General features: G+C 30.5%; 2 protein-coding genes across 2 annotated transcripts; one reads left to right on the forward strand and one right to left on the reverse strand.

Moving 5' to 3' along the window:
• Positions 1–5,174: 5,174 nt before the first annotated feature.
• Positions 5,175–7,173, reverse strand: LOC111701226 (uncharacterized). Its single transcript, XM_023472414.1, has 3 exons — positions 6,911–7,173; positions 5,712–6,221; positions 5,175–5,513 (listed from the first exon to the last, which is right to left on the reverse strand). The coding sequence occupies exons 2-3, from the start codon at positions 5,860–5,862 to the stop codon at positions 5,347–5,349; spliced, it is 318 nt and encodes a 105-aa protein (XP_023328182.1). The 5' UTR covers positions 5,863–6,221; positions 6,911–7,173; the 3' UTR covers positions 5,175–5,346.
• A 3,522-nt stretch (positions 7,174–10,695) lies between these two features.
• On the forward strand, positions 10,696–26,664 carry LOC111701229 (Golgi integral membrane protein 4). The gene is made up of 14 exons (XM_023472417.1): positions 10,696–10,770; positions 13,917–13,973; positions 17,075–17,218; positions 18,129–18,200; positions 19,247–19,377; positions 21,055–21,129; positions 21,252–21,295; positions 22,470–22,591; positions 22,819–23,166; positions 23,281–23,337; positions 23,579–23,759; positions 25,074–25,164; positions 25,992–26,082; positions 26,364–26,664. Exons 1-14 carry the CDS (start codon positions 10,696–10,698, stop codon positions 26,457–26,459), a joined length of 1,584 nt encoding a protein of 527 aa, XP_023328185.1. The 3' UTR covers positions 26,460–26,664.
• The last annotated feature ends 415 nt before the right edge of the window (positions 26,665–27,079 follow it).

Below are 27,079 nucleotides of genomic sequence, written 5' to 3' on the forward strand. Positions count from 1 at the left end.
AAATCTTTTATCTGTTCGTGCTCATAGTTACTCCGACCGTTTACCCGCGCTTGGTAAGTTGGTATTAAATCATGATTTTAGCTGAATTATTATCACCCCGAGGGTATTATCCGGGTTCCCTAAAAAAAAATCAGCCAATTTTTTGGTCTAGCCGTTTAGCCAGCTATAACTAACATATAAATATATATATATATATATATATATTTCAGTTTTTAAACTTTACATTTTATCAAAAAAAGAATTATAATAAACATAGTGTTTTACGTCTCATGACGATCTTCAGAAGTCAAAATATATATATATATATTAACGAAGAGCTGTATTATTTAAATCTATATTTAACCAAAGTTTATTCTGGAACCAATAAAGTATAAAAGGAAACATCAATAAACGTAAAATTAACAGGAATATGTGGAATATGGTTTTTAAGTATTTACCTACCTTCATGTTATCCAACATTTATTTTGTATACAGAATATTATACATTAAACTTGGTTTGGCATATATTTAATGGTAACCTTTTTATTGAATAAGTAATATTCAATTTATTTATAGTAAAAAAAATGTCTTAAAATTTACACTACACAACTGCTGTATCTTATGTTTATTTTCAAGTCATAACTTGAGTCTAAAAGTCGTTTTCCCATTTTAGAGTTTTCTGGTTTTCACTGTATGTGCCATGAAAAATTGGCAAGAACGAAGAAAAATTTGCCGAACTTCAAAAATTATTGTTTGATTCAATTTAATTACAATTCAGCCCACTGTGCATAATATTAACATTTTTGAGAAGTATTTTATTTGAAGTACTAATACATATAGTTTTAAGTATAGGTTTAGCATTAATTCAAATTTTAAAAATTGAAAGTTTAAATGCTCATTCCACAGAAGTAGATAAAATTAGTATTAAATTTAATTTTAAATTAAACATTGTCGTTTAATTTATATCTTGTTTTTTTATTGAAGGGAGTGATTCATACTGCAGCAGTTAACCTCTTCAGAATCAATGTACATAAAGATTGACAATTTTATTTGTTACTTAAGAGAAAAAGCCTCAAAAACTTTCCAAAAGTAATTTTGCGCCAATACATATTTCAAAATGTATAATTTACACAAAACAAAACTTCAAATTAAATTCGAAAATTCAACTTAAACTTGAACAGCTTTTTTTTTAAATTGAAATATTCTTTTCTTGTCCTACTAGCATTTAAGGCACTTTTAAGTGCTGACTTTTCATACAATTAAAATTTTGTGTCTTTTATAAAATGTATTTAGGGTATCAAAGCCTAAAGATCGATTAAAGTGATAATTTTTTATATTTGACATGACTATTGAAACTTTTATTCAGTTAAGAGTTTTTTAATTACCAAATCTTTTCAAACAATTATAAATAGTTTTCGTAAATATTTTTTCATTTTCTTCTAATTTCTTAAAACTTGAATAGATTTTTTTCCTGGAAAATACATGTTTTTTGATAAGATTAAAATTTTGTGAGAAAAAGAATAATTACAACGTAAGCACAAGAAGTTTTAAAATTCCGAGTTTTTTAAAAATTAAAATTCTATCCATTAACTTTAATTCATCGACCAAACAAACTTAAAGTTGCTGTAAAACAATTCTCTATGCTTCCCTTTAAATCGTTATTTCAGCATACATCTAATATCAAATAAATGATTTATAAATTATTCAATGATAGTTGAATTTTGAATATAGAGGATTGTTCAGCATTTATGTATGTATCACTTTATCAGGTTACACTTCAGGATTCATCTATTATTGGATGACAGGCCCGTAGCTAGGAATTTTGAAGGGGGTGGGGCCAAATTGTTAGAAATCGGTAGATATCGGTAAGCTACTTTTTTCCCTGAAAAACTCAAACAGGGTCAAAATTAATGACTAAAGACTTATCACACATTATAGTTTATTAAGATAGATATTTTGCCTTTTTTGCATTATGTTTTCTCTCCCTCGATCACGTGCTATCATCCTGAATTTGAATATATGTTACTACTATGAGTAAATCTCTGTCCCATTTTTATAAAATCTAAGGAAATCATTTGAATGTTACGTGTGAGTACAAAGGTCCCTTGAGAGAAACTAAATTTTATGTTCAAAGTTCTGCTCCGTAAGAGTTTACAGTTAAACAAATTGAACAATATTTTGTGGGATCTCCCATTCTAACATACACCTAATAGTAATAGATGATATTGAACGAATGGTGTATCTTTCGACCTACGTAAATCCACTATACTACACTTCTGACCTGTGCACATCAGTTATACTAAACTTCTAACCTAATCGCACGTGGTTTTACACTTTACAGGTGCTAATTGGACATTTGATGATGTTGCCGCATCGCTAGGCCCCCTTGCCTGACCTAGCGGCAACTCTAGGTCCCCTAGCCTTCCCTAACCGCGTCGCTAGGACCCCTACCCTATCCTAGCCACAGCTCTCGGACCAGAAAAGTATCAACCTAACCTAACCCTAAGAAAAATACAAAATTAACAGCTTCGTAGGAGTCGAGCGGGGAAAGGCAGGCGGTCATTAGCCACTACATTTTTCCCTTCCATGTCACATATTATCTTCTTTGTCTTCCGGCAGCCATGAGCCACAATCATACGGTCTTCCATGCCACAGCATTTGAGTCTTCCGGCTTAGATTTTAGATTTTAAATTTAGGGCATTGAAATGGAAATTTTTACAGAGCAAAAAAATGCTGTAAAAGTCAATTTTAAATTCACTTATTGGTTATCATTTGCCTGTTTACACGTTGCACTCTAAATGGGTCTCATGTTTATTGGGCATATTTTATTAAAGCGAACGGTAACTTACCCAAAATTTCGCACTTTTTCGCGAAAATGAAATTAGCAAAAGGAAGTGAAAATGATGCGAAAAAAAATTGGGAACAAAAAAGTTTCTAAAAAACAAAAACGAGAAAATCTAGCGAACATTTTCGCTCTTTTCGTAAAATTTCGCATTACTCTGTTACGCGAAAAAATTTCCCCAAACAAACAAGTTTCGCAATTTTTTGCCGAAACAGATTTTCGGATTTTTATTCAACAAAGGAAATGCGAAGCGATTTCTCCAGTTCGCTGGAAACCCTAACTTTAAGTTTAACTAGTGCTGTTAAATTAATTGTTTAGAATCGTTTTTATAAAAATTTAATAATACTTAAAAGATTTCAAAACTGTATTATGTTACAATTGGCTTTGATTTAAAAGGAAACTAAATGTTAAAAATAAAAAAGTTAAAAAAAAACAATTCTATTTTATTACTATGCCAAATTGTCCCCTGAAAGAAAAATAAAGACAAAAACGACCAACTAAAAACGACCTTCTAAAAACGATCAATTAAAAACGACCTACTAAAAACGACCTACTAAAAACGACCAACTAAAAACGACCAACTAAAAACGACCTACTAAAACGACCTACTAAAAACGACCTACTAAAAACGACCTACTATTAACGACCTACTAAAAACGATCTACTAAAAACGATCTACTAAAAACGACCTACTAAAAACGACCTTCTAAAAACGATCTACTAAAAACGACCTACTAAAAACGTCCAACTAAAAAAGACCTACTAAAAACGACCTACTAAAAACGACCTACTAAAAACGACCTACTAAAAACGACCTACTATAAACGACCTACTAAAAACGACCTACTAAAAACGATCTGCAAAAAACGACCTACTGAAAACGACCTACTAAAAACGACCTACTAAAAAACGACCTACTAAAAACGACCTACTAAAAACGACCTACTAAAAAACAACATATTAAAAACGACCTACTAAAAACGACCTACTAAAAACGAACCAACTGAAGGCACAACCCTAACTTTAATAAGTTTTCTTTTCTTTTCTTTTAAGCAAAAACGCAGCTATTTTACTAAACTTAATCTAACAGTGGCGGGGGTGGGACTGAAGGCACGTGTCCCGTCCCACCCCCCCCCCCCAAAAAAAAAAACCTGGTTCCGATTCTAACGGACTAAAATATTAGATACAGGACAAGGTTTATCCTCTACTAACAACTCTATTTCATGAATAATAACTAAAACCCCGAGAAATATATACTACTAATAACATACTATAATATATTAACATCAAAAAAAATATCTGTCTACGTACAACAGGATGTCATTAAGTATAAATTTTTTTGTTTCTTCTACCTTTTTTGTTATTTCATCGTTAAAAACTTATATATTAAAATATATTATTATTTTTTTAAATTTACTTCCTAATAATTAGTGATTTACAATAACATCAAATACTCAGTTTTAAGGATCTTACTGCAGTGTCCGAATTTAATGAATTTAAGCCGCGTCTCAAATCCCCCAAAAACCGGTTTTAATAAAGCGCCGGTTTAAATCTTGAAAAAATTAATACAAATTTATGTGGAACCGCAAAAATTTGAGCCACGGCTTAAATTTATACCGCGGCTCAAATTCTTTAAATTCGGCCTCAGGTTTCCCTAATGTTTCTTAATTTTAAGGATATCTATGGTTCTATCTCAGAATATATATACTATAGAATAATTCAGGTGGCAGCATTTGGTTTCGGAAATGTTGGACTGTGGGGGTTATGCAGTACAATACATAAATGTCCAGATGTTAAGTAATCTTTGGGGGGGATTTTGAAGATTCACTATCCACACTTTCTCTTCTTATCTTTACTTCAATTAATCAAACACGTATTTTCAAAATTGTTTCAAATAGTTTTCTTCCTTTCAAAATGTGAAAAAGAAAACCAAAACCAAATGGAAATAATTGGGGTAACTTTTCCCCCCCCCCCCCCTCCCTTCGGGCCCGAGCAAGGCCAAACTGTGTAGCCTCAAATAATTACAGAAATGTATTTTTTCACATTTAGATGACCACAGTACTTGGCCAAACACATAAGTAAATGCTTGTTATCTGTGTAACCTCAAATTTTAAGTAATTACCGACCATACCATGCAAAATAAAATGCGCACATTAAGGTGGCCACAGCGTTTGGTCAACAAGCCTGTCCAGTCAAATTTTAAACCTAGTTTATGAAAACTTTTAACTCTTTTCTCTCGGAAGTCGTAGTTTCTTTAAACCTCCATGGTCCTTTCTTCTAAAAATGCAATATCAAGGAGGAAGGGGGGGGGGGGGAACAGCCCTTTCTACAAAAAATTACCAAAATTTTAATAGCAAAATTTGTTCAATTATTTATTTCATTAGCTATTTAAAATGGATAATTTGAAAGTTATTCATTTTTAAACAGTATTAGCTTAGTATTTTTGTGCCTGATTCCAGAATTGGTTTCTCTGACATAGTTGTAAGCTTTTCTTGAATATTCTTGAAGAGTTAGAGAAAATTTCATCAACTCAAAGCTGTACTTTTCATTTCTGTAGTTAGACAACTTAATTCTGCTTTTTTGTATTGCTGGATAATTGCGTCAGCAATTAATCCATTTTCTGGAATTTCTTCAAAGCTAGAGGTGTAAAATTCTTCTGTTGTCAGTTCTTCAACTTTTCTCTTGTTGTTGGCTGAAACAAAAAATTGCAATGTCTAAAATTAGCAAAATTCAGCACAAATTTTAATTGTCAGAAAAATATAAAAGAAAAATACTAAGATATATTTATGCACGCTTAAATACCCAAAATCATAAAATTGTAAAGAGTAAAAATAGGGGATAAAAATTCTTTCCCAATTTAACAAACATTTTAATGAATTTCTAGTAATACCTGGCTCAGGAGGAAAAGAGCTACTCTGAGGTATATCAGAACTCCTCTGTAGGAGAACAGAACTCCCATGAGGTAGAACAGAACTTCTCTGAGGGAGAGCAGAACTCCCCTGAGGTAGAACAGAACTCATCTGAGGTAGAACAGAACTCATCTGAGGTAGAACAGAACTCCCCTAAGGTAGAACAGAACTCATCTGAGGTAGAATAGAACTCCCCCGAGGTAGAACAGAACTTCTCTGAGGTAGAACAGAACTCATCTGAGGTAGAACAGAATTCCCCTGAGGTAGAACAGAACTCATCTGAGGTAGAACAGAACTCATCTGAGGTAGAACAGAACTCCCCTGAGGTAGAACAGAACTCATCTAAGGTAGAACAGAACTCCCCCGAGGTAGAACAGAACTTCTCTGAGGTAGAACAGAACTCCCCTGAGGTAGAACAGAACTTCTCTGAGGGAGAGCAGAATTACTCTGAGAGGGAACAGTTGAAGTCTGTTCATGACTCAGAAGAATGTCTAAAAAATATACATTTTTTAAACACTTTCATTATAAACCCTCCTGATGATATTAAGATATTGAAGCCCCCGTTGTTCTGTGGAAAAATTCGTTAACGAAACAAATAATTTAGGGTGCACTATGGATTTATACTACATTAAGGGAAATTGCTAGAATTCAATATATTTTCAGGAATACAACAATATCTTTTAATCTAAAAGTGTTTAGAATCGTTCTAACTCCTATGAGGAGGGAGGGCTTTGGGTATTTAGGAAAAGTCAGAAAATTTCAACAGCCTCAGACCAATACTTTTTCAGTTATGTAGAAAAAACTACAGGGGGGGGCAAATTGACCCCCCCCCCCCCNTTTCATTAACCATGAAATACAGCATTTGTGCAGTGTAAAAAGGTACTGATATAATGTCGTCTTCCTATTTCATTGTTTTCTGGTTACTACTGTATATAAAAGTTACATTTCGGAAAAGTCATTGATAAGTAAATATAAAATCAGTTGTCACATGTTTTTATTTGTCAACAACAACAAAAATGTTATTTTTAACATATTTCAGGCCTTTTTAAGGAGAGGGGGGGGGTAAGGCGGGTCGCCCCAACTAGACCCTTAATAAATTTAAAGCATTTATATTAAATTATTCATTAGAACAATATTAACCAAATCCAGTATCCGCCCCTGTAAATAAGTCAAGACTCACCCTATCCATTATCTAGCTGTTCCTGTTGATGTGGATGGTGGGGAAGATGGAGACTGGGAAAAACGTTATAACTTAACTTTTGTCCGCAAACGTATTTGTTTTGCACAGACAACACTAAATTTTCCCGGAGTCCAGAAACCTGGCTTTCCTGTGAAGTTACTCCACGTTTTTTTAAACTTTTCATCTTTAGGAAAAGAATTAAATCTTATCTTATATGTTTTTATTCGTGTTACAATTTAACACTGAACAATCCTCATGCTTGTTTTTACTGAGAAATCATTTAAGTAATCGAAACAAATCCCCCCCAAGAACAGTGTACTTCATGTACACAATAACATACCAATACATGTTTACAATGTCATACCACTACAGGTGCCACCTGTTATTCTATATTATATATATTCTGAGGGTTCTATGTTTAAAAAAAATGTTGTATGAATTAAGGGGGTTGGGGGGGGGGGGGAGGAAATTAATATTTTCAAATTTGCTTTTAGACCATGTTTACCCAAATATAATGTGTATTTAATAGGAGCTAATGCTTGCTTACAAGGTTAAGTTTGGAAACCCTTCGTTTTAGCAAAATATTTAGTTTAAAAACCCCTCGTTTTAGCAAAATATTAAGTTTAGAAACCCCTCGTTTTAGCAAAATATTAAGTTTAGAAACCCCTCGTTTTAGCAAAATATTAAGTTTAGAAACCCCTCGTTTTAGTAAGATACTAAGTTTAGAAACCCCTCGTTTTAGCAAAATATTAAGTTTAGAAACCCTTCGTTTTAGCAAAATACTAAGTTTAGAAACCCCTCGTTTTAGCAAAATATTAAGTTTAGAATCCCCTCGTTTTAGCAAAATATTAAGTTTAGGAACCCCTCGTTTTAGTAAGATATTAAGTTTAGAAACCCTTCGTTTTAGCAAAATACTAAGATTAGAAACCCCTCGTTTTAGCAAAATATTTAGTTTAGAAACCCCTCGTTTTAGAAAAATATTAAGTTTAGAAACCCCTCGTTTTAGCAAAATATTAAGTGTAGAAACCCTTCGTTTTAGAAAAATACTAAGTGTAGAAATCCCTGGTTGCATACAAACTATCAAGATGGAGAACTTCTCGTTTTAGCAAAGTACCAAGATGAAAAATCCCCTTTTAATAAAAATATATTTAAAGAAACCTTTTGAGTTTTGCTAAATTTTCAATTTTGAAAATCTATTAATTTGTTAATTCTAGACTTCCACAAACTTCTCGGATTAGTAAAAGTAAATGTCTAAAGTTTAACTTGAATGTTTGCTAGAAGAATATTGATGGCAAGGGTCTTGTTATTTCCCCGCATGCATTGACGTAAGTGAAAACATTATCGTTCATATTTTTAAAACCTATTAATTGCACAAATCACAATTCTTTTTAGTTGGTTTCAATAGATTTTCGATTGGATGCTCTTCAACGGTATTCTTGGGAATTGTTTTTAAACTATAATTTTAGAATTTTCATTCTCTCTTCGATCCTTTTCTATAAAATTACGTGGAAAAAATCACAATGAAAACGAAGTTTGAATTTGTTAATTGTTTTATAAAGACCAAGTTCGTTTTTTTCAAGTCAGTAGCATCAAGATGTGGGGAGCAGGAGTTCAACTTGTTGTTTTCTTTAAGATTGTACATGCAGCAGAAGAACCTTGTGAAATTACGGTAGGAAAAATTTTCATTCTTATACTGACACATTGAACAGTTTTTATTTGATAAAAAGCTAAACTTTATGTGTCTTAAAATGTGTGAAAATTTGTTTATATTTTATAAACCTTTAGCCGTTTTTGGAAGAGGACAAAAAAGTTCGGCGTTAAATCAAGTTTCCATATGAATATTAAAAAAATGAATTGTAGTTTGATTTGAAATATATATCAGTACTATAGAAACAAAGAAAATGAGATTCTAATATTTTTTTTATATATCATCAAAATCAATTATCTTTTTGTGATGCTGATTGCTAAAAAAGTGAGTCAAAGAGTTTATTTCCAAAATTTAATAGTTTTCTATTTTTTCATTGTTTTCTTCTACTGTGAAACCCTTAATAACGAATACATCGAAAGAATTCATCAAATTTCGTATTCTTCACTTTCTGATAATGGAATATTGCAGATACTTAGTTTTTTAATTAAATGATTATATGGAACTCTTTAAAACTGTTCCCGCTTATTCATGGCTGTTTACTTATTTTCGCAAATACTGAAATTTACGTAATATAGTATAAAACTCATTGAAAATTTTCAAGACGACATTTGATAAATTCTTCCGATGTATCGTTATTAAGGGTTTCACTGTATCTTACTAAAACTTCTTATATCTTCTTATATCTTCTTATATCTTCTTATATCTTCTTTGATCTACAAACAAAATATGGAGATCAAAATGGAAAGGAAAGATAAACAACAAAAGAAATTGACAAGACATTAAAGAATAAGGATAAAGTAAAAACAAAAATTGTAAGTCAATTATATAAAGTATAAAGTATTAAGTATTTATATATTCGTATATAAAGTAGCAATCTCTGTTGGTTTGTCCAATTATATTGAGGAACCCTTAGACTGTCTCAAACTATAACTGGGAAACTCGGTAGAACTACGGGATATTCTCAATTTGGTTGCAGATTCTAAGTTGAGTGGGATGAGAAAAGAAAAATTGGGTTCCCAGGCAACGCCGGGTTCCAAGGCTAGTATCCATGAAGTATGCAAACGCGCAGTACTTGCGGTATAACTATAATTTATTAATTTATTATCGAGTAGTTTGTTGATAACTAGATACATTGTTTTATATATTTGAAAATATTATTTCAATCAGAGTATTTCTAAACTTTAAAGTTAAGCAAATTCCGCTTCGAACATTTTTCAACTTTTTTATGTATTGCCAGGCATAAATATGGCCTTACCAACCTTATTATAAAAAGTGATGTAATTTCAAGTAGCCCACAATTTAAAGATTAGCATGTACAATTTACAACGGTACCCGTAACAACTTTGTTTGATGAATAAGATTTCCATAATTTATCTTTGAAAAATGGCAAGTTTTGTTTGTGGTTTCGGAATCCTGCTGCAGAAACAATGAAGGGCATTGTCAGAATTAAACACATTTTAAACTGATCGAAAAACGACATTGCCTTGACCAAAAATGGTTTAAATCTTTGTAATTAGGGGATGGTCCTCTCTAAAGGGGGAATTAAAGGATTGAAGATTTCTATTATTTCAGATTCAGAATACGTCTAGATTAAAAATATGAATCTCTTAAAATGAAAGAATGAGTGAAAGAAAATAGAACAACCGTAGGAGGTAGATGGAATTATATCAAGGATTTAGAATAAACAAGAAGAATTAAATATAATTTTCATGAATGTAACAATTCTAAAATCATAACGATGAAGACTTAAAATATGTACTTTTAGTAGAGAATAAAAACTACTTTTTGACAGTTCAGTATAATTGTATATTTATTCTATATCTATTTCAAGGCTGTTGACCCCCTCCTGCGTGAGCCTTGAAATTTGTACCAGGATGGAAAAATCTGCGAAATTTCGCGGAAATACTAATTTCCCGCCCCACTGAATAATCACACCTAAGGGTGCAAGGGTTGAAGGGGGGGGGGGTAAAGCGAAATATAATACCACAAAAATATATTTACCTGTTAACTAATCTAATTCCTTTTATAAGTAGTATTTCTGATAAAAAAAATTATAGCCTAAAAAACCCCCCCCCCCCTAATTTGTTAATTGTTTTATAAAGACCAAGTTCGTTTTTTTCAAGTCAGTAGCATCAAGATGTGGGGAGCAGGAGTTCAACTTGTTGTTTTCTTTAAGATTGTACATGCAGCAGAAGAACCTTGTGAAATTACGGTAGGAAAAATTTTCATTCTTATACTGACACATTGAACAGTTTTTATTTGATAAAAAGCTAAACTTTATGTGTCTTAAAATGTGTGAAAATTTGTTTATATTTTATAAACCTTTAGCCGTTTTTGGAAGAGGACAAAAAAGTTCGGCGTTAAATCAAGTTTCCATATGAATATTAAAAAAATGAATTGTAGTTTGATTTGAAATATATATCAGTACTATAGAAACAAAGAAAATGAGATTCTAATATTTTTTTTATATATCATCAAAATCAATTATCTTTTTGTGATGCTGATTGCTAAAAAAGTGAGTCAAAGAGTTTATTTCCAAAATTTAATAGTTTTCTATTTTTTCATTGTTTTCTTCTACTGTGAAACCCTTAATAACGAATACATCGAAAGAATTCATCAAATTTCGTATTCTTCACTTTCTGATAATGGAATATTGCAGATACTTAGTTTTTTAATTAAATGATTATATGGAACTCTTTAAAACTGTTCCCGCTTATTCATGGCTGTTTACTTATTTTCGCAAATACTGAAATTTACGTAATATAGTATAAAACTCATTGAAAATTTTCAAGACGACATTTGATAAATTCTTCCGATGTATCGTTATTAAGGGTTTCACTGTATCTTACTAAAACTTCTTATATCTTCTTATATCTTCTTATATCTTCTTATATCTTCTTATATCTTCTTATATCTTCTTATATCTTCTTATATCTTCTTATATCTTCTTATATTTTCTTATATCTTCATATATCTTCTATATCTTCTTATATCTTCTTATATCTTCTTATATCTTCTTATATCTTCTTATATCTTCATATATCTTCTTATATCTTCTTATATCTTCTTATATCTTCTTATATCTTCATATATCTTCATATATCTTCTTATATCTTCTTACATCTTCTGATTTCTTCTTATATCTTCTTATATCTTCATATATCTTCTAATATCTTCTTATATCTTCTTATATCTTCTTATATCTTCTTATATCTTCTTGTATCTTCTTACATCTTCTTTATCTTCTTATATCTTCTAATATCTTCTTGTATCTTCTTATATCTTCTTATCTTCTTAAATCTTCTTATATCTTCTTGTATCTTCTTATATCTTCATATATCTTCTTGTATCTTCTTATATCTTCTTGTATCTTCTTATATCTTCATATATCTTCTTGTATCTTCTTAGATCTTCTTATATCTTCTTGTATCTTCTTATATCTTCTTATCTTCTTATATCTTCTTATATCTTCTTATATCTTCTTATATCTTCTTTGATCTCGATATCCTATGTAGACTATTTTAAATTAGAAGGCCGATGCTTGATCCCTCGATTAAAGTTATCCCTACAGGGTATTACCATCACGGAATATCGGAGAAAACTAAACTAGTCAGTATATCTGCATAAGATGGTGATCAATGCTTGATCCTGAGATTTAAAACACAAAAGTCTAAAGAAAAATCTAATGAATTTGAGCCGCGGCTCAAAAGGATTGGTTCCACTTAAAATTGTATTTAATTTTTCAAGATTTAACCCGGTCTCAATTGAACCCGGTTTTTGAGGCATTTGAGACGCGGCTTAAGTTCATTATTATTCATGACTATTTAAATAATCATATGGCACTTAACTCTGTTCATGATGTTCTTTTTTTAGACCTCAGTTTTTTAAATCAAAGCTTTCAATAAAGATACAGAAAAGGAATTGAGTTTTTGTAACAAACTCTGATTTTCTAATACCTATATTGTTTTTCGGCCAGATAGTGTAAACCTTTGATATTTCAAACTTAGATTTTTTAATCTAACAGAATGCACAGTTTGAAATATCTAAGGTCTACGGCATTGGGTTGTTAAAATATAGAATTTAGAAAATCATAGTTTGAAATGAAGTCTCAATTTCTTTTAAACATGATTCACTATAAATCATATACATATACATAATTCAAAATACAAAATTCTCTTTTGCTAGGGACGAAAAACAAATCAAATAGGAATTATTAAATTTTTTTGACAAACTTTTCAGGATGTTAAAATCCAACTGTCTTTAGCATGTTCCGATTTGACATTTTAGAGGATAAAACGTGTTTTTTGTTTGTTTATTTCAAATCAAATCAAATCAAATGAAAATATGCTACAAAAATAAAGAAAAAATGCAGGTATTATTGAAATCTTATATATTTTCAATCATAATAATCATTATAAAACCAGGTACATGCACGAAAGATCAGAAGCTAAGAGGTCAAACAGTCTAACTAGTAATGTTACATAAATTAGACTCTCTTCTTCTGCCTTGTTCAGTTCAGTTTGTTTTAAAACTTTATGACAGAAACAAATTTTAAGAACTGAAAATGGGCAAATAGTTTAAAAAAATGTGGAACTACGTCTACTCTATTTATTTTTTGAGGTTGGAGCATCATAAACAAAGAATTTTAAATAGTTTAGACAGACAAACATCAAGAAAATCAAAATATGTATAGATTTTATCTTTTTCTGATTTCTAAGAAATATCCAGAAAACTTATGATTCTCTACACTTTGTTGATTCTCTACACTTTGTAATAATAAGTGCTTTCTCCGTTTGTGTGACAATTAAAGAAAACAGTCAATGGATCAGATAAGGTTTATGACCGGATGCTCAGAATTACAAAAATGTTTCCCGAAACTTTGTGATTTTCGTAACATTTAAAAAATATCCACAAAAAAGTATTTTTAAATGCATGAACTTTTGTTTGTTATTTTTAATAAAGAATGCTCACGGATAGAGCCACAATTAAAATTTGAAATAGTAAAAACATAATTAGATAAAATTGACCAAAGGAAATGGGTCAACCAATTAAAACAACCAACTCTGGTTAGGCGGGTCCAAACTTCAAAGTAAATTGTGATTTTTTATTTGTATTATCTCGTGCTTTGTAGTTGAATAAAAATATGAATATGAAAAAATGAATCTTTTGAACAAGTACGACGCGGGTAAAATAAAGGAATGCAAAATAAACGGTATTTTACGTACGAATGAAGAGACGACAACTGTCTAGTCCAGGAATTAACAGCATACAATTGTTACTCTCTGCACAATGTATAATTAAATCAATTTAACTAATTGCTGATTAAATTCAATTTAACTTAAAAATGTTATTATTTAGTTCGAGGAAGTGAGTATAGTTAAGCAGGTCCCAACATACAAGAAACATTGTCATGTGGTAAGTTTTTTAACCATCTTCCTTTTTTTGACATTTTATAGAAAGACATTTCAAAGTTGGACATTCCTTTATAAAAAGCTGGTTTTTTGGTATGCAACAATTTTTATTTAATCCCGCCCCTTTAAAAATTAATAATAAATAATAAAAATAGTTAGTTATTTTTTTACAAAGGAATGCCATTTACTCTGAGAGTAAATGATACATTTATAGAAAGGACATTCCATAGACAGGAAATTTATAGACAGGACATTTTATAGACGGACATTTTATAGACAGGACATTCTATAGACAGGACATTTTATTGACAGGATGTTTTATTGACAGGACATTTTACAGACAGGACATTTTACAGACAGGACATTTTAAAGAGAGGACATTTCACAGACAGGACATTCTATAGACAGGACATTTTATTGACAGGACATTTTACAGACAGGACATTTTAAAGAGAGGACATTTCACAGACAGGACATTTTATAGACAGGACATTTTATAGACAGGAAATTTTATAGACAGGATATTTTATAGACAGGACATTCTATAGACAGGACATTTTATTGACAGGACATTTTACAGACAGGACATTTTAAAGAGAGGACATTTCACAGACAGGACATTTTATAGACAGGACATTTTATAGACAGGAAATTTTATAGACAGGATATTTTATAGACAGGACAATTTATAGACAGGACATTTTATAGACAGGAAATTTTATACACAGGATATTTTGTTGACAGGACATTTTATAGACAGGACATTTTATTGACAGGATGTTTTATTGACAGGACATTTTTTGGAGAGGACATTTCATAGACAGGACAATTTATAGACAGGACATTTTATAGACAGGACATTTTATAGACAGGATATATTATTGACAGGACATTTTATAGACAGGACATTTTATAGAGAGGACATTTCATAGACAGGACAATTTATAGACAGGACATTTTATAGACAGGAAATTTTATAGACAGGATATATTATTGACAGGACATTCTATAGACAGGACATTTTATTGAAAGGATGTTTTATTGACAGGACATTTTACAGACAGGACATTTTATAGAGAAGAAATTTTAAAGACAGGACATTTTATAGACAGGACATTTTATAGACAGGATATTTTATAGACAGGACAATTTATAGACAGGACATTTTATAGACAGGAAATTTTATAGACAGGATATATTATTGACAGGACATATTATAGACAGGACATTTTATAGAGAAGAAATTTTAAAGACAGGACATTTTATAGACAGGCCAATTTATAGACAGGACATTTCAAAGACAGATATTTTTTAAATAGGACAAGAACCCTATATTAATTGATGCACAGATAGGGTTTCCAGCGAAAAGACTAAATCGTTTCGCGAAAATGACTTTTCGTCGAAAATTTTCCATTTTTTAGCAATCCGTTCGCTAGCGAAAAATGCGAGAATTTTCGTTTTTTTTGCGAATTTTCCTTAGTCTTTATTGCGAAAAAATTCAAAATTTTATTGAAAAAAAAATGCAAAAAATTATCGAAAAAATTTTCGCAACAGATTTCGTTCGCTGGAAACTCTATGCACAGTTATTTTTATTATATAAGAGAAACATCACTTTGTCTGTCTCCAAATTAAAATTAAAGGTCCTTTCATTGAAATATCTGTGTCAATGAAATTTCTCAATTGTGATTACTTTATTTCCATGAAATTTTCCTTCAAAGTTTTTCAAGATTTAAACCTCTATTTTCCTGGAGAATATGTCAGCTCTTTATTACTAAATTTCTTAATGTTTATTGGGTTTCCCCAACCAATTGTAGAATACATTGTTCAGCCAATAATCAAATTAAAAACCAATTGAGAAATTAATAATATATTTGATCTTCAAATTATATACAGAGCCTGACCTCAGTTCCAATATCCTTGAAGGGACTGTATAGGTAATTTCAAAAGGGTCCCTAAACTTATAGATTTGAATTTCGGATTCACAACGGTACCCATTACATTACCAATGAATGAGATATCCATGATTTCTATTTGAAATACTTGTAGTTTTCTATTTTGGTTTCTCTATATAAGCGACTTTCGGAGTTTAATGCTTATCTCTTTTAAAGTGAAAGCGATTTTAAGTTTAAAAGTATTTATTATTTATTTTAAAAATTAAGTTTAGAATAGGTTCGAAAAAGGAACTGTTTATTTTACAGCTAAACGTACATATTATATCATTGGTTTATCCTGAAGGAAGCATCAGTTTAAAATTTGAAAATATTCCCTTCAATAAAATATTTTTAGCTTGGAAAATAATGCGTTGTTTGAATCTAAAAATACTTCTTTTGTTTTTTTGTGTTTTGCCCTGATAAGTATATATTTATCGATTATTATTATACATAAAGACCCAAGTATATAAATGTTTCTAAAAACATGTTTATATTAAAGTAAATCATTTTGTCATTCAATTCCGCAGAAATATTTTTTAAAATTTTCATCTTTAATAGTTTAAAGGAAATAAAAAAACGATAACTATTAAATATGCTTTTTTAATTATTCCAAAGGGATGATAGAGGTGCTGTCTTTTAAAAATAATCTTATATCCCTCATGAGTGCGTAAACTTTATAAAATAATCTTATATCCCTCATGAGTGCGTAAACTTTATAAAATAATCTTATATCCCTCATGAGTGCGTAAACTTTATAAAATAATCTTATATCACTGTAGTGAGGGGTGTAAATTTTTTAAAATAATCCGGTATCACTATAAGGGGTGTAAACGTTATAAAGTAATCTTATATCACTGTAGTGAGAGATGTAAACATTTTAAAAATAATCTTATATGACTATAGTGAGGGGTGTAAACTTTATAGAATAAACTTGTATCACTGTAGTGAGGGGTGTATAACTTTTAAAAATAATCTTGTATCACTATAGTAAGGGATATAAACTTTTAAAAATAATCCTATATGTACACTTTATAAAATAATCCATATCCTTATATATATATATATAACGTAACCTTATATCTGGTGTCCAAGCTATTTTCCTAATTAAAAGAAAAAAAAGACGACAATCGCAACAATATTTTTGGGAACCACTGAGCACTTATTGTATATTCAGGTGGAAGACACGAAATGCAAGACAGTGTTCAAAAATGCATTTACAACCAGTATGGAGACACAGTGTCAACCCACATTTGAAACTAAATGTGATCCTGTCATCTCTACAGCTTACGAACAACAGTGCAAAACTATTACAGACAAGGAAAATCAAATGATAAACAAATCTAAAATTAAATTTAGAAAATACAATGAGACACAAAAAAACTGTCAAAAGAAATACGAGTTTGAAGCCACCTTCACTTTCACAGGCAGCTTCTTCTCAGTGAAATGGTTCTGTGTACACAGTACACTGCACAATTGCCGCGATCATGTTTCTTTCTGGATTCTAATTGAAAACTGGAGTATAACAGTCATTTTAGTTCACGGTTTTATGGGTGTCACTGTACGTCATTAAAAAATTCGCAAAGGTATTTTTTTCCCGCGTTATTTCAATTACAACTATTTTTATATATCTGGTTTTAAAAGGAATTATTTAGATTATTGAAAATCAGAAAACAACTGCATAGAAAGACGACATTATATCAATACAATTTGACTGTAGTCAATTTGTTTAATCATTTTTAGACTCTATTTAATTCAGTCTTAACAAAATCAATTTAATCGATGCAGATAGGATCGACCGAAACATGAATAATAAAAACTCAGAAGAAAAAAGTTTAGATTGTTTTGAATATGCGTAATTAAAACAGGGGGCATGGCCATATGCACAGTAAAATGGCTAGATATGAGGTGCTTTAACTACTGGAAATAAATAAGCTTACTTTTTTTAAACTGCGTTTTCAGCAATTATATCTGCACCAATAAATGTGTAATGGATGGATAATTATTAGTCAAACTTTAGAAAAACTTAAACAATTAATAGTATTATTAAAATCATGAATTTATCAAGAACGTAAAAAATAATTCAGTTTTTAAATACAAACGTTTTACTTCAAATGCGATGCATAATTCTATATTGTTTTAAATAATAATATATTAAAAATTCTGGAAAAATTTTAAAATGTTTTCTTTATAATATAATTTCTTTTTATCATTTCATGTTGTGAGTTCAGGAATGTCGAATAGTTCATGTTGAGCATATGGGTCAACACGAGGAGAAAACTATCTGTACTGAAGTACCTAAGGTAAACTTAACATTCACTTTTGTTCAAGATTTAAATAAACATATTTAACTAAAAATATCTCTCTAGCCCCTGAATACAGTCCAATTTAAGACTTAAATAAACATGTTTAACTGAAAATATCTCTATAGCCCCTGAATACAGTCCAATTTAAGATCTAAATAAACATGTTTAACTGAAAATATCTCTCTATCCCCTGAATACAGTCCAATTTAATATCTAATTAAACATGTTTAACTAAAAATATCTCTCTATCCCCTGAATACAGTCCAATTTAAGATCTAAATAAACATGTTTAACTAAAAATATCTCTCTAGCCCCTGAATACAGTCCAATTTAAGATTTAAATAAACATATTTAACTAAAAATATCTCTCTATCCCCTGAATACAGTCCAAAAATTTATAAAGTTAGTAAATTCAATACTTTTAATGCCCATGTTAATATACAGGGTGTCCCAAAAAACATGGGAATTCAGTGACGAATTCGATATCGTCTTTTTAAATAATTCTTTGATTTAGTATAGTGATACCTACTGAGAAAGCCGTAATCTGTAAGAGTTTCGTCTGCTATGTTCACAATTTGTTTGTTTATGTTTTGACTGCATACAGTTGTACTTAGTAAAGCAAGAAAATTGCAGTATACAAATATGTCAAACAGAGTAAACATGTCCGTCTTCACTTTATATCTTGCGGAGACATAATAGACTCATCTTTGCAGTCTTTTACCCTTTTCATAAAATAAACTCTAGCAGACATAATAATATTGTGGCTTATGAAATTAGGTATCACAATGCTAATTCATAACAAAGACGATATCGAATTCGTCACTGAATTCCCATGTTTTTTGGGACACCCTGTATTTTATATAGATCTTGCACATTGATAATTCACAAAAAAACCTTTTTCTTAATTAAGCACATTTTAAAACTAAAATATGTATATCTAACCTAGCTTAAAGACAAAAAAATAACATTAAACTTCAAAACAAAATAATAGTTAAACGGCATTTAAATATTTTTATCAAGATTAATGTGTTCCGTTTGTTTAGGAGAAGTGTGTTCCTGTTCCTGTAAAGATAGAAGGAGAGAAGTGTGTAAATGTTCCTGTTCAAACCTGTCAAAATGTTCCTGTTACTTCTCCTGTAGAAGTGCCGAAACAAGAGTGCTGGAAGAGACCTAGGTAGCATTTTCACTACTTTCACTTAGAAATGAGAATCGTTTTTTTTCGTGAAATTGGGTGTGATTCAGAAAAAACTACGACGATGGAATAACGAAAAGGATCGTTAAGAGAAATGAAAATGATAGTGTTTTTGCTGAACGAACGAATTTTCCAAAAGATTTGGAAAAAACGATCGTTTATTAATGACCTAACGATTTTTCGGAACAAAGTTTAAAAAAACAATAGTTTTTTACTGAATGAACGATTTTTTAAAACTCATTTTGAAAAAAAAAACAATCCTAACCTATCCTAATTCTAATATGCCTAAACGTAATCCTAAACTATCCTAATTCTGATCTGCTCAGAGAGATCCTCTCACCGCTGCAAGCAGAAGGGCAACTACTATCCTAATTCTAATCTGTTTAAATGTAATCTTAACCGATTATAAAATTCGAATTTGAATCTGTCTAAACTTAATTCTAAACTTATCCGAATTCTAATCTTTTTAAACATAATCCTAAACTGTCCTAATATTCTAACCCACTAAACGTAGTCCTAACCTTTTCTAATTACAATCTGTCTATATGTAATCCCAGCCTATCCTGATTTAAACTTGTTTAAACTTAATCCTAATTGATACTAATTTTAGTTTGTCTAAACGTAATCCTAAACTATTCTAAAATTCTAACCTACCTATTACCAAAGATAAAGATAGATTGCGCATAAGACGACATTTTTCATCTTGAAAAATATAAATGTACAAAGATTTTTTAAAGATATTCCTATTATATAGATTAACTAGGTCGGTTGTGAACATTTGCTGTTCTTATGTCATTGAGTACTTGTGGTGTACATGCGTTCTGTAGAGAGCAAATTAAGTTAGTTTAGTCCTTCTCATGTCCTTCTTCAGTTCTCGTCAATATGATATATTGCTCAGTGAAATATTGTTGTTCAAATAGTTCCATTCCTGGAGTTATTTTACACTCTATTATGAAATCCATTAAAACATCAAACCACCCCGCTTATCATTGAAGTACACTTTGACTAGAAGTATGAGTTCGCGGACTGTACAATTCTTGGTGATTTTGCGTACTTAAGCTATCTATGTATATTTATTTATCTATGACCTATTACCTAAACGTAGTCCTAACCTTTTCTAATTATAATCTGTCTATATACGTAATCCCAGTCTATTCTAAATGAAACCTGTCTAAGCGCAATTTTAACCTATCCTAATTCTAAAATCTGTCTAAATGTAATCCTAACCTATCCTAATTCTAATCCATCTAAACCTAATCCTAACCGTTCCTATGTATAATTTGTCTAAACGTAATCCCAACCTATCCTAACTTTAATCTGTCTAGACGTAATCCTTTCTTATCCTAATTCTAATCTGTCTAAACATAATCCTAATGCTAATCTTCTTAAACCTTATCCTAACCTATTTATAACTTAACCCTACCTAAACATATATCTTTGTAACCCAAATATGAATTCTGTTAGAGATTAACTAATCTAAGATTTAAAGGTTCACACAATCAGTTGCAAGGATATAGAGACAAGAAAAATAGATTTTGTTACGTGTATATAATCATGGTTCTGTTTGTTAACCTATTCTAAGCTTGCTAAAGAAAAAAAATACAGATTATTCATACAAAAGATAATTTTTTTGTAAAATTAATTAATAATTAATTTTAGAAAAGTATGTCAGACCCTGGTGAGCCTAAAACCAAAGGTTGTTACAGAGAATATACCCAAGGAGGTTTGCCATGAGTAAGTTTATTTAATTTTACATCTACAGTTATAAAATAAATATCTTGCCGATAATGAATTAACTAAGCTTGTGCAAATATTCATGCATTAATTCAATAATTATAATTAATTACTGTTTATAGTCCCGAGGAAACCCATAGAAACTTTCAGAAGAAACCATTCTTAGGTATTTATTAAGCTAATGTAAACAGTTCTAAGAAATTATGTTTATTTATATCATTACAGGGTCTAGAACTAACCAAACTTATGACCATGTATCCGACCACGCACAAGGTTACCCATAAAGGATGAGATTGTAAAGACGACCTGAAATTTTTAAAATATGACGATCCCAGGGTCAAAATAAGTCTTTAGTCTTGAATATGTCTTTTATTGGCTTATAACACGATTTGAAAAATAAAGCCACTTAAGGTTACAGTTGCAGGAAATCATGAATATGAGGAAACAGAAAGTATAGATTCCGGCCTTACATCAATATAGTTTCAGTAGAAGCAAGGATATAATGCAAGGAAAGTTATTTCAGAGGTGTACGCATCTTTTGTACTGCAGTGTACTGTCTCTGGGCGGTAATGTAAACACAAGGCGGATGTTACAGCCTGACATGGGATCCATCTTTCACATAAAAAAATCAATGAAATATTCTGGTCATAGGAAACTATTATGTGAATTATCAAAATTAACAAAATTTAATGCTTTAAAGCTCCTCGGATACTAAACGAACACTGATGCATTTATTCTTGTTTACAAATTCCGCCCAAAGAGAACTGGTTTCAATATGTACGCAGAGTATACACGACCGCAATTAACTTTCCTTGTATTACATCCTTGAGTAGAAGTAAATATTTCCATTTACTGATAGCGCCGATTGGAGGATTCATAAGAGATAGATAGAAAGATAAATGTTACTGCCATACTATTTCTATTGGTTCAGAATAGACAACAAACACATGACTGAACCCTGATTGGATCAGGGGCTAATGGACTCGGCATACAGAAAAAATTCAAGACACAATTCCAAACTCAAAAGAATTGTATTTGTAAAAGTTTGCTTTTATAACACTTAACAATATCTTTATCTTAAAAAAATTGAAAAACAATAAAAACAAAAGAAATTCAAGGCAAAAAAACGACCCTAAAACTAACCAACTGAATGCACACACTAGCCGTACAGCCGTCTCAGAAGACTCATCCTTTGTTGGTCACCCTGCATGGGACCTCTGGTTCTACCATTTTGTGATAATTAACGGAACTGATAATTTGCCTCTGGAAATTAATTAATTTAAGCTGGCATTCCCTTAAAATTCTGTAAGCTCTTCCTGAATTAATATTTGACCTTGCAGCTGGTATGCTTGACCCTCAGCAACGTCAGCCCGGTCAGCAGGAGACTTTAACGCCAGGAACTGTGGAAAATACCGAAGAAGACATTAATTCAAGCCTCTTTAGTGGCGAAGAGCCTCAAAGGGTAAGTTTGTAGACTATCTACAGTGGGACCAATAAAACAATTCTATTTAAAGACGACATTTACGCTAATTGTTGTTTATTCGCTGATGCTATAAAGCAGATAGTTTCACCGTAGCAGCTTGAAAACTAACTTATTAAATTCCTATTCCACAGTTGTCTGGCTCCCAGCGTATATCTAAGAAAAGGAAATTTTAAAAATATAATTTTTATAATATATATTTTTTTTAGGATTTTAGCAGATTTCCGAAATTCATTCAGCAACAGCTAATGGCGCAAATGTACCAACAGCAAAAGCAAAAGTTTCAACAGTTTAAACAAGCTCAGCAAGAGAAATCTCAACAGCTACAACAACAGGCACAGCAGGCACAGGAGTTGCAACAGGCACAACAGCTACAAAAGGATCAACAACTACAACAGGCTCAACAGCTACAACAGGTTCAACAGCTACATCAGGCTCAACAGCTTCAGCAGGCTCAACAGCTGCAGCAATCCCAACAACTAAAAGCACAGCAACAGCAATTTTTTATAAAAAGACAGCAAGCTCAACAGCAACAACAAGAGAAACCGAAAGAACAGGAAAATAATGTTTTTTTTTCATATTTTTAAAGATTTTTTATATTAATTTTCTTTGATTAAAAATATTAATAACGGCATTTTAACTTTCATTCATGTTTTTTTTTATAATTTTAGGTTTTACCAAATCAGGACACAAAGAAAACTCAGGGATTTCAATACAAGTTTCCGGAGGTGAATTTCAATACTTTATGGCTTTGAAAAATTTATTAATCATAAACATTAGTTATTTAAAGTTTTTGCCAATTTTTTAAAATAAAACATAATTTTTATGATGTTTTATGACGAAAATTAATAGAAATTAAAACAAAATATTTTCCGTTTTCTCATCATTTACTTTTAATTTCCCTCACGGCTAATAATAAGGAAATTCAGTAAATTTTTGCTATTTTGGGATAATTAAATTATTTTTTAGGGAACACTTTTTGGATCTAATCCAGCCGCATTTACCCAGCAAGGGTTCCCCAAATTTGCCGGACAACAAGTAAACCGGTTTGGAGATGTACCCCAAGAATCTGAATCTGGTGCCGCGGACACTTTCGGGGATTTCTATGGTGAAGACGACATGTTCAAACGAGAAGAGAGAGAAGGAAAAGGAAAAAGAACGTGAATTAATAAAAAAAAGTATAAATTGGTGTAATTGGAAAACTTTCTGATTGATTGTAGATGATAGAATACTTCTAAAGAAAAACGAATTAGCTTTTTATTTTTACAAATTCCAGCGCAACGAAAATTAGGGGGTGTGGAGGTCCGCGGGGACTAAGGGGTATTATCATATCAGCGATAATATCAATAATATAAAGACGACTTTTCTATTTAAGTTTCGATTTCTAATAACTAAACCAAGAGAAGCTGTTAATTACAGTTTTTTTTGTTTATATGTTTATTTGTATCTATGTTGTTTGAGCTAGATAGGTAGAGATCAAAATTATAATAGAAAGTCGTCTTCAATACTATATACGATGATGACTGTATGACAAGTTATTGAGTGATAAGTAGAGAAAGATAGCGTGGTGATAACTTAAAAAAAATTTATTATAGGTTTACCCCTTCCAGTTTCAAACAATATTGTTTTAAATATGTTATAGATTCATATCTGATATCATATTATGAGATATTGCCAAAACGGAAAAATAAAAACAATCAGTTTTTTATTTTGATAAATCTTTTCGATTAATATCTTTCATGCCTTAGCATAATATGTAAAATAATCACACTTAAAATAACGCAATTTTGAAACTGAATAAACATCTTTGAAACATCTTATACAGAGCGTCCCATATCATATTAGATTATCTCCAATCTTTAGCACCTAAATACGCACATTATACTAAAAAAAATCTAGCATTTTCTGCAAAAAAAATTTTCTATTAGCCTTATAAAATTTCTATTAGCCTTATAAAATTTTTCAAAATGATTCATTCTCCTTAAATTTTCTGATTTGTCCCCCAAATCGTAATTTAGACCCATTGACGCGGTCTAATTTGATTCCTGTAGATTCCTGTAGAGCTTCTAAAAATAAGAATAAACTTGAATTAAATTAATAACTATGACACTGACAAGGCAATTACTATCCCTGAATATACAGCAAATGGTAGTGAAGGGGGTCGGTGGCTTAGCATCTTTTCAGTTTTTCAATATTTTATGTACTTTTATGACATTTGAAAATATAAATTTACATAAAACAGTTTTACAAAAGACGACATTATTATTAGTTTTATAAATTTAGACAGAGTCATCTTAAGTATAGATATAAAGTAATTTCTAAAAGTTTTAAAAAGTTTATTATCCTAAACAGCTTCAGGAAAGGTTTCGTAAGGCCTGTACTGAACCTAATTGACCCAGGAAAAATCGGAAACTATAAAAATAGTCAATTTTCATTAAATTTTACGTTTTTGTTTCTGTAACAGAGTTGAATGAGTACTCAGACGATGCTAGAAGCTCGCCACCAATGATAAAACCAGGAAACCCAGCAAATAACATTTATCCAACATGGAACAGGTTAATTTCTTATTCTGAACATACTTTTCGAAAATGATTTTAAAAAACAAAAAATTATTAAGTTAACACTAGGAGTCGCGTTGCAACATTAAGTAACGATTTTGCACTAGCTCCAAAATGTAATTTTTAAATCCTTATATCTTTACAGCCTGATTGTGTAAATCTTTGGTTATTCATACGTTCACATCTAGTATACTTCATAAACTCAAAAACTGGGTTTTGCAAACCCAGCTTTTGAGTTCTGGGTTGAGTTTTCTGCAAGTGTTGTTTTTAAAAATATTTGAATGGTTTGAGTTACAAATTATCAGTTTATAGTGTTGACATTTTTCTTCAGTTAATTTTAGTTGTAAGTTTTCGGCGTTCAATTCTTACCCTTTTTTGAACGATATCTGTTTTAAGACTTTTGATTATTATTATTGGTCAAACTTAAAAAGAATAGAAATTAATTTCAATTAACCTTTGTCGATTAACATTTATTTTGATATTTAAGATTTTTAGTATTTACTTGGAATATTAGTCTTCTATTACTTGACATGTGGATTTCTAAACTAAAGATAAGACTTTCTAATTTTTTGTTCCTACATTACAATGATGACGAATTTTTTATTTAAGTTTTGATTGTATTCCAGCTTTTTTCAAATTACAAGTTTACAAGTAATCAAAGAGAAGCTTTTTTAATCGACAGCTTCTCTTGACTTCTAAGTTTATGTGTATCCATGCTGTTTAACAGCTTAATATAAATTTAAATCAAAAGTCGTCTTTATTGTATTGCCTACCATGCGTACCATAATTTGTCTACCTTTTATCATTTCTATTATGTATTTTAGTGCATCCCTGAGTTCTGGTTCTACACCCTCCCATGATGATTATTATGAAAACTACGATGAGAGGGAGGATTATCAGGTTTACAATGACAAGGTAAAAAAATCTTTTCTATTATTATCTATTTAAATCATCTAAGGACAGTGGAAATGATGGGACCATTAAAAGATTATTATACTCGTCCAGAAAAACAGGGGGGCTATCGCTGAATATACACAAAAGTAGAAGGATAAAGGGGAGGGGGTGGTGGTTACTATTTTAAGAAAATATTGGAATTTTCTATTTTATTTTCTATTGCTTTTTAAACGTGGTAACTAAATAGTTTTTGCCTTGACACCATGTTTTCAACTTTCTTGCATTACAGGGGTTTATTACAGGGGTTTAGAAGAAGAAGTTTGGAAGATGCTTCTGTTACTGATGACAAGAAGCTTGATGCTTCTGCAGCAATAAAAGAAAGCATCGATGCTCCCTGAGCAGGATAGAAAACCAGATCAAAGATTTTATAAATCTAAACCATGCTTAGATTTTTATAATTTATTTGTTTTGTTAGTTCTAATAGCTCGTTTTTTATCTACTTTCTATATTTAATCAATTAAAATTAAAACTATTTATTTAGATATTATCTATTAAAACATGTTAACTATTGTTTTAAGCTTTTATTGTTGTTATTGTTAAATATTTATAAAAATAAAGCTTTCATTAGATCAAATCGCCAGTAGACATATTTTTTTAGATGAAACTTGACCAATTTATTTAGCTTTGATAATATCTTTTGCTTTTTGTTGTTTAAAAAAGGTTTAAAATGAACCAAGATTTAAGAATGAACATATAAGAGAAAAAGTGCTATTGGCATAGAGAATAGAATATATAGAGAGGAATTGAAAGAATCTCCCGGTATGAATTTTTTCAGTCCCTTTCAGCCTAAAAGGGAGTTCAAAGTGTACAAATCATGTAAATGTTTACAAATTATATGCAGTAGAGTATGTTCCCTATTGTATGTTCTCTATCCATTTCAATTTCGAATTTTTTAAACTGTTAAATAAACTTTATAATGAATTAGGTGAATAAAAACATCATTTGATTTATAGTTATA

Source organism: Eurytemora carolleeae, unplaced genomic scaffold (genome assembly GCF_000591075.1).
Source record: "Eurytemora carolleeae unplaced genomic scaffold, Eaff_2.0 scaffold175, whole genome shotgun sequence".
Lineage (NCBI taxonomy): Eukaryota > Metazoa > Arthropoda > Copepoda > Calanoida > Temoridae > Eurytemora > Eurytemora carolleeae.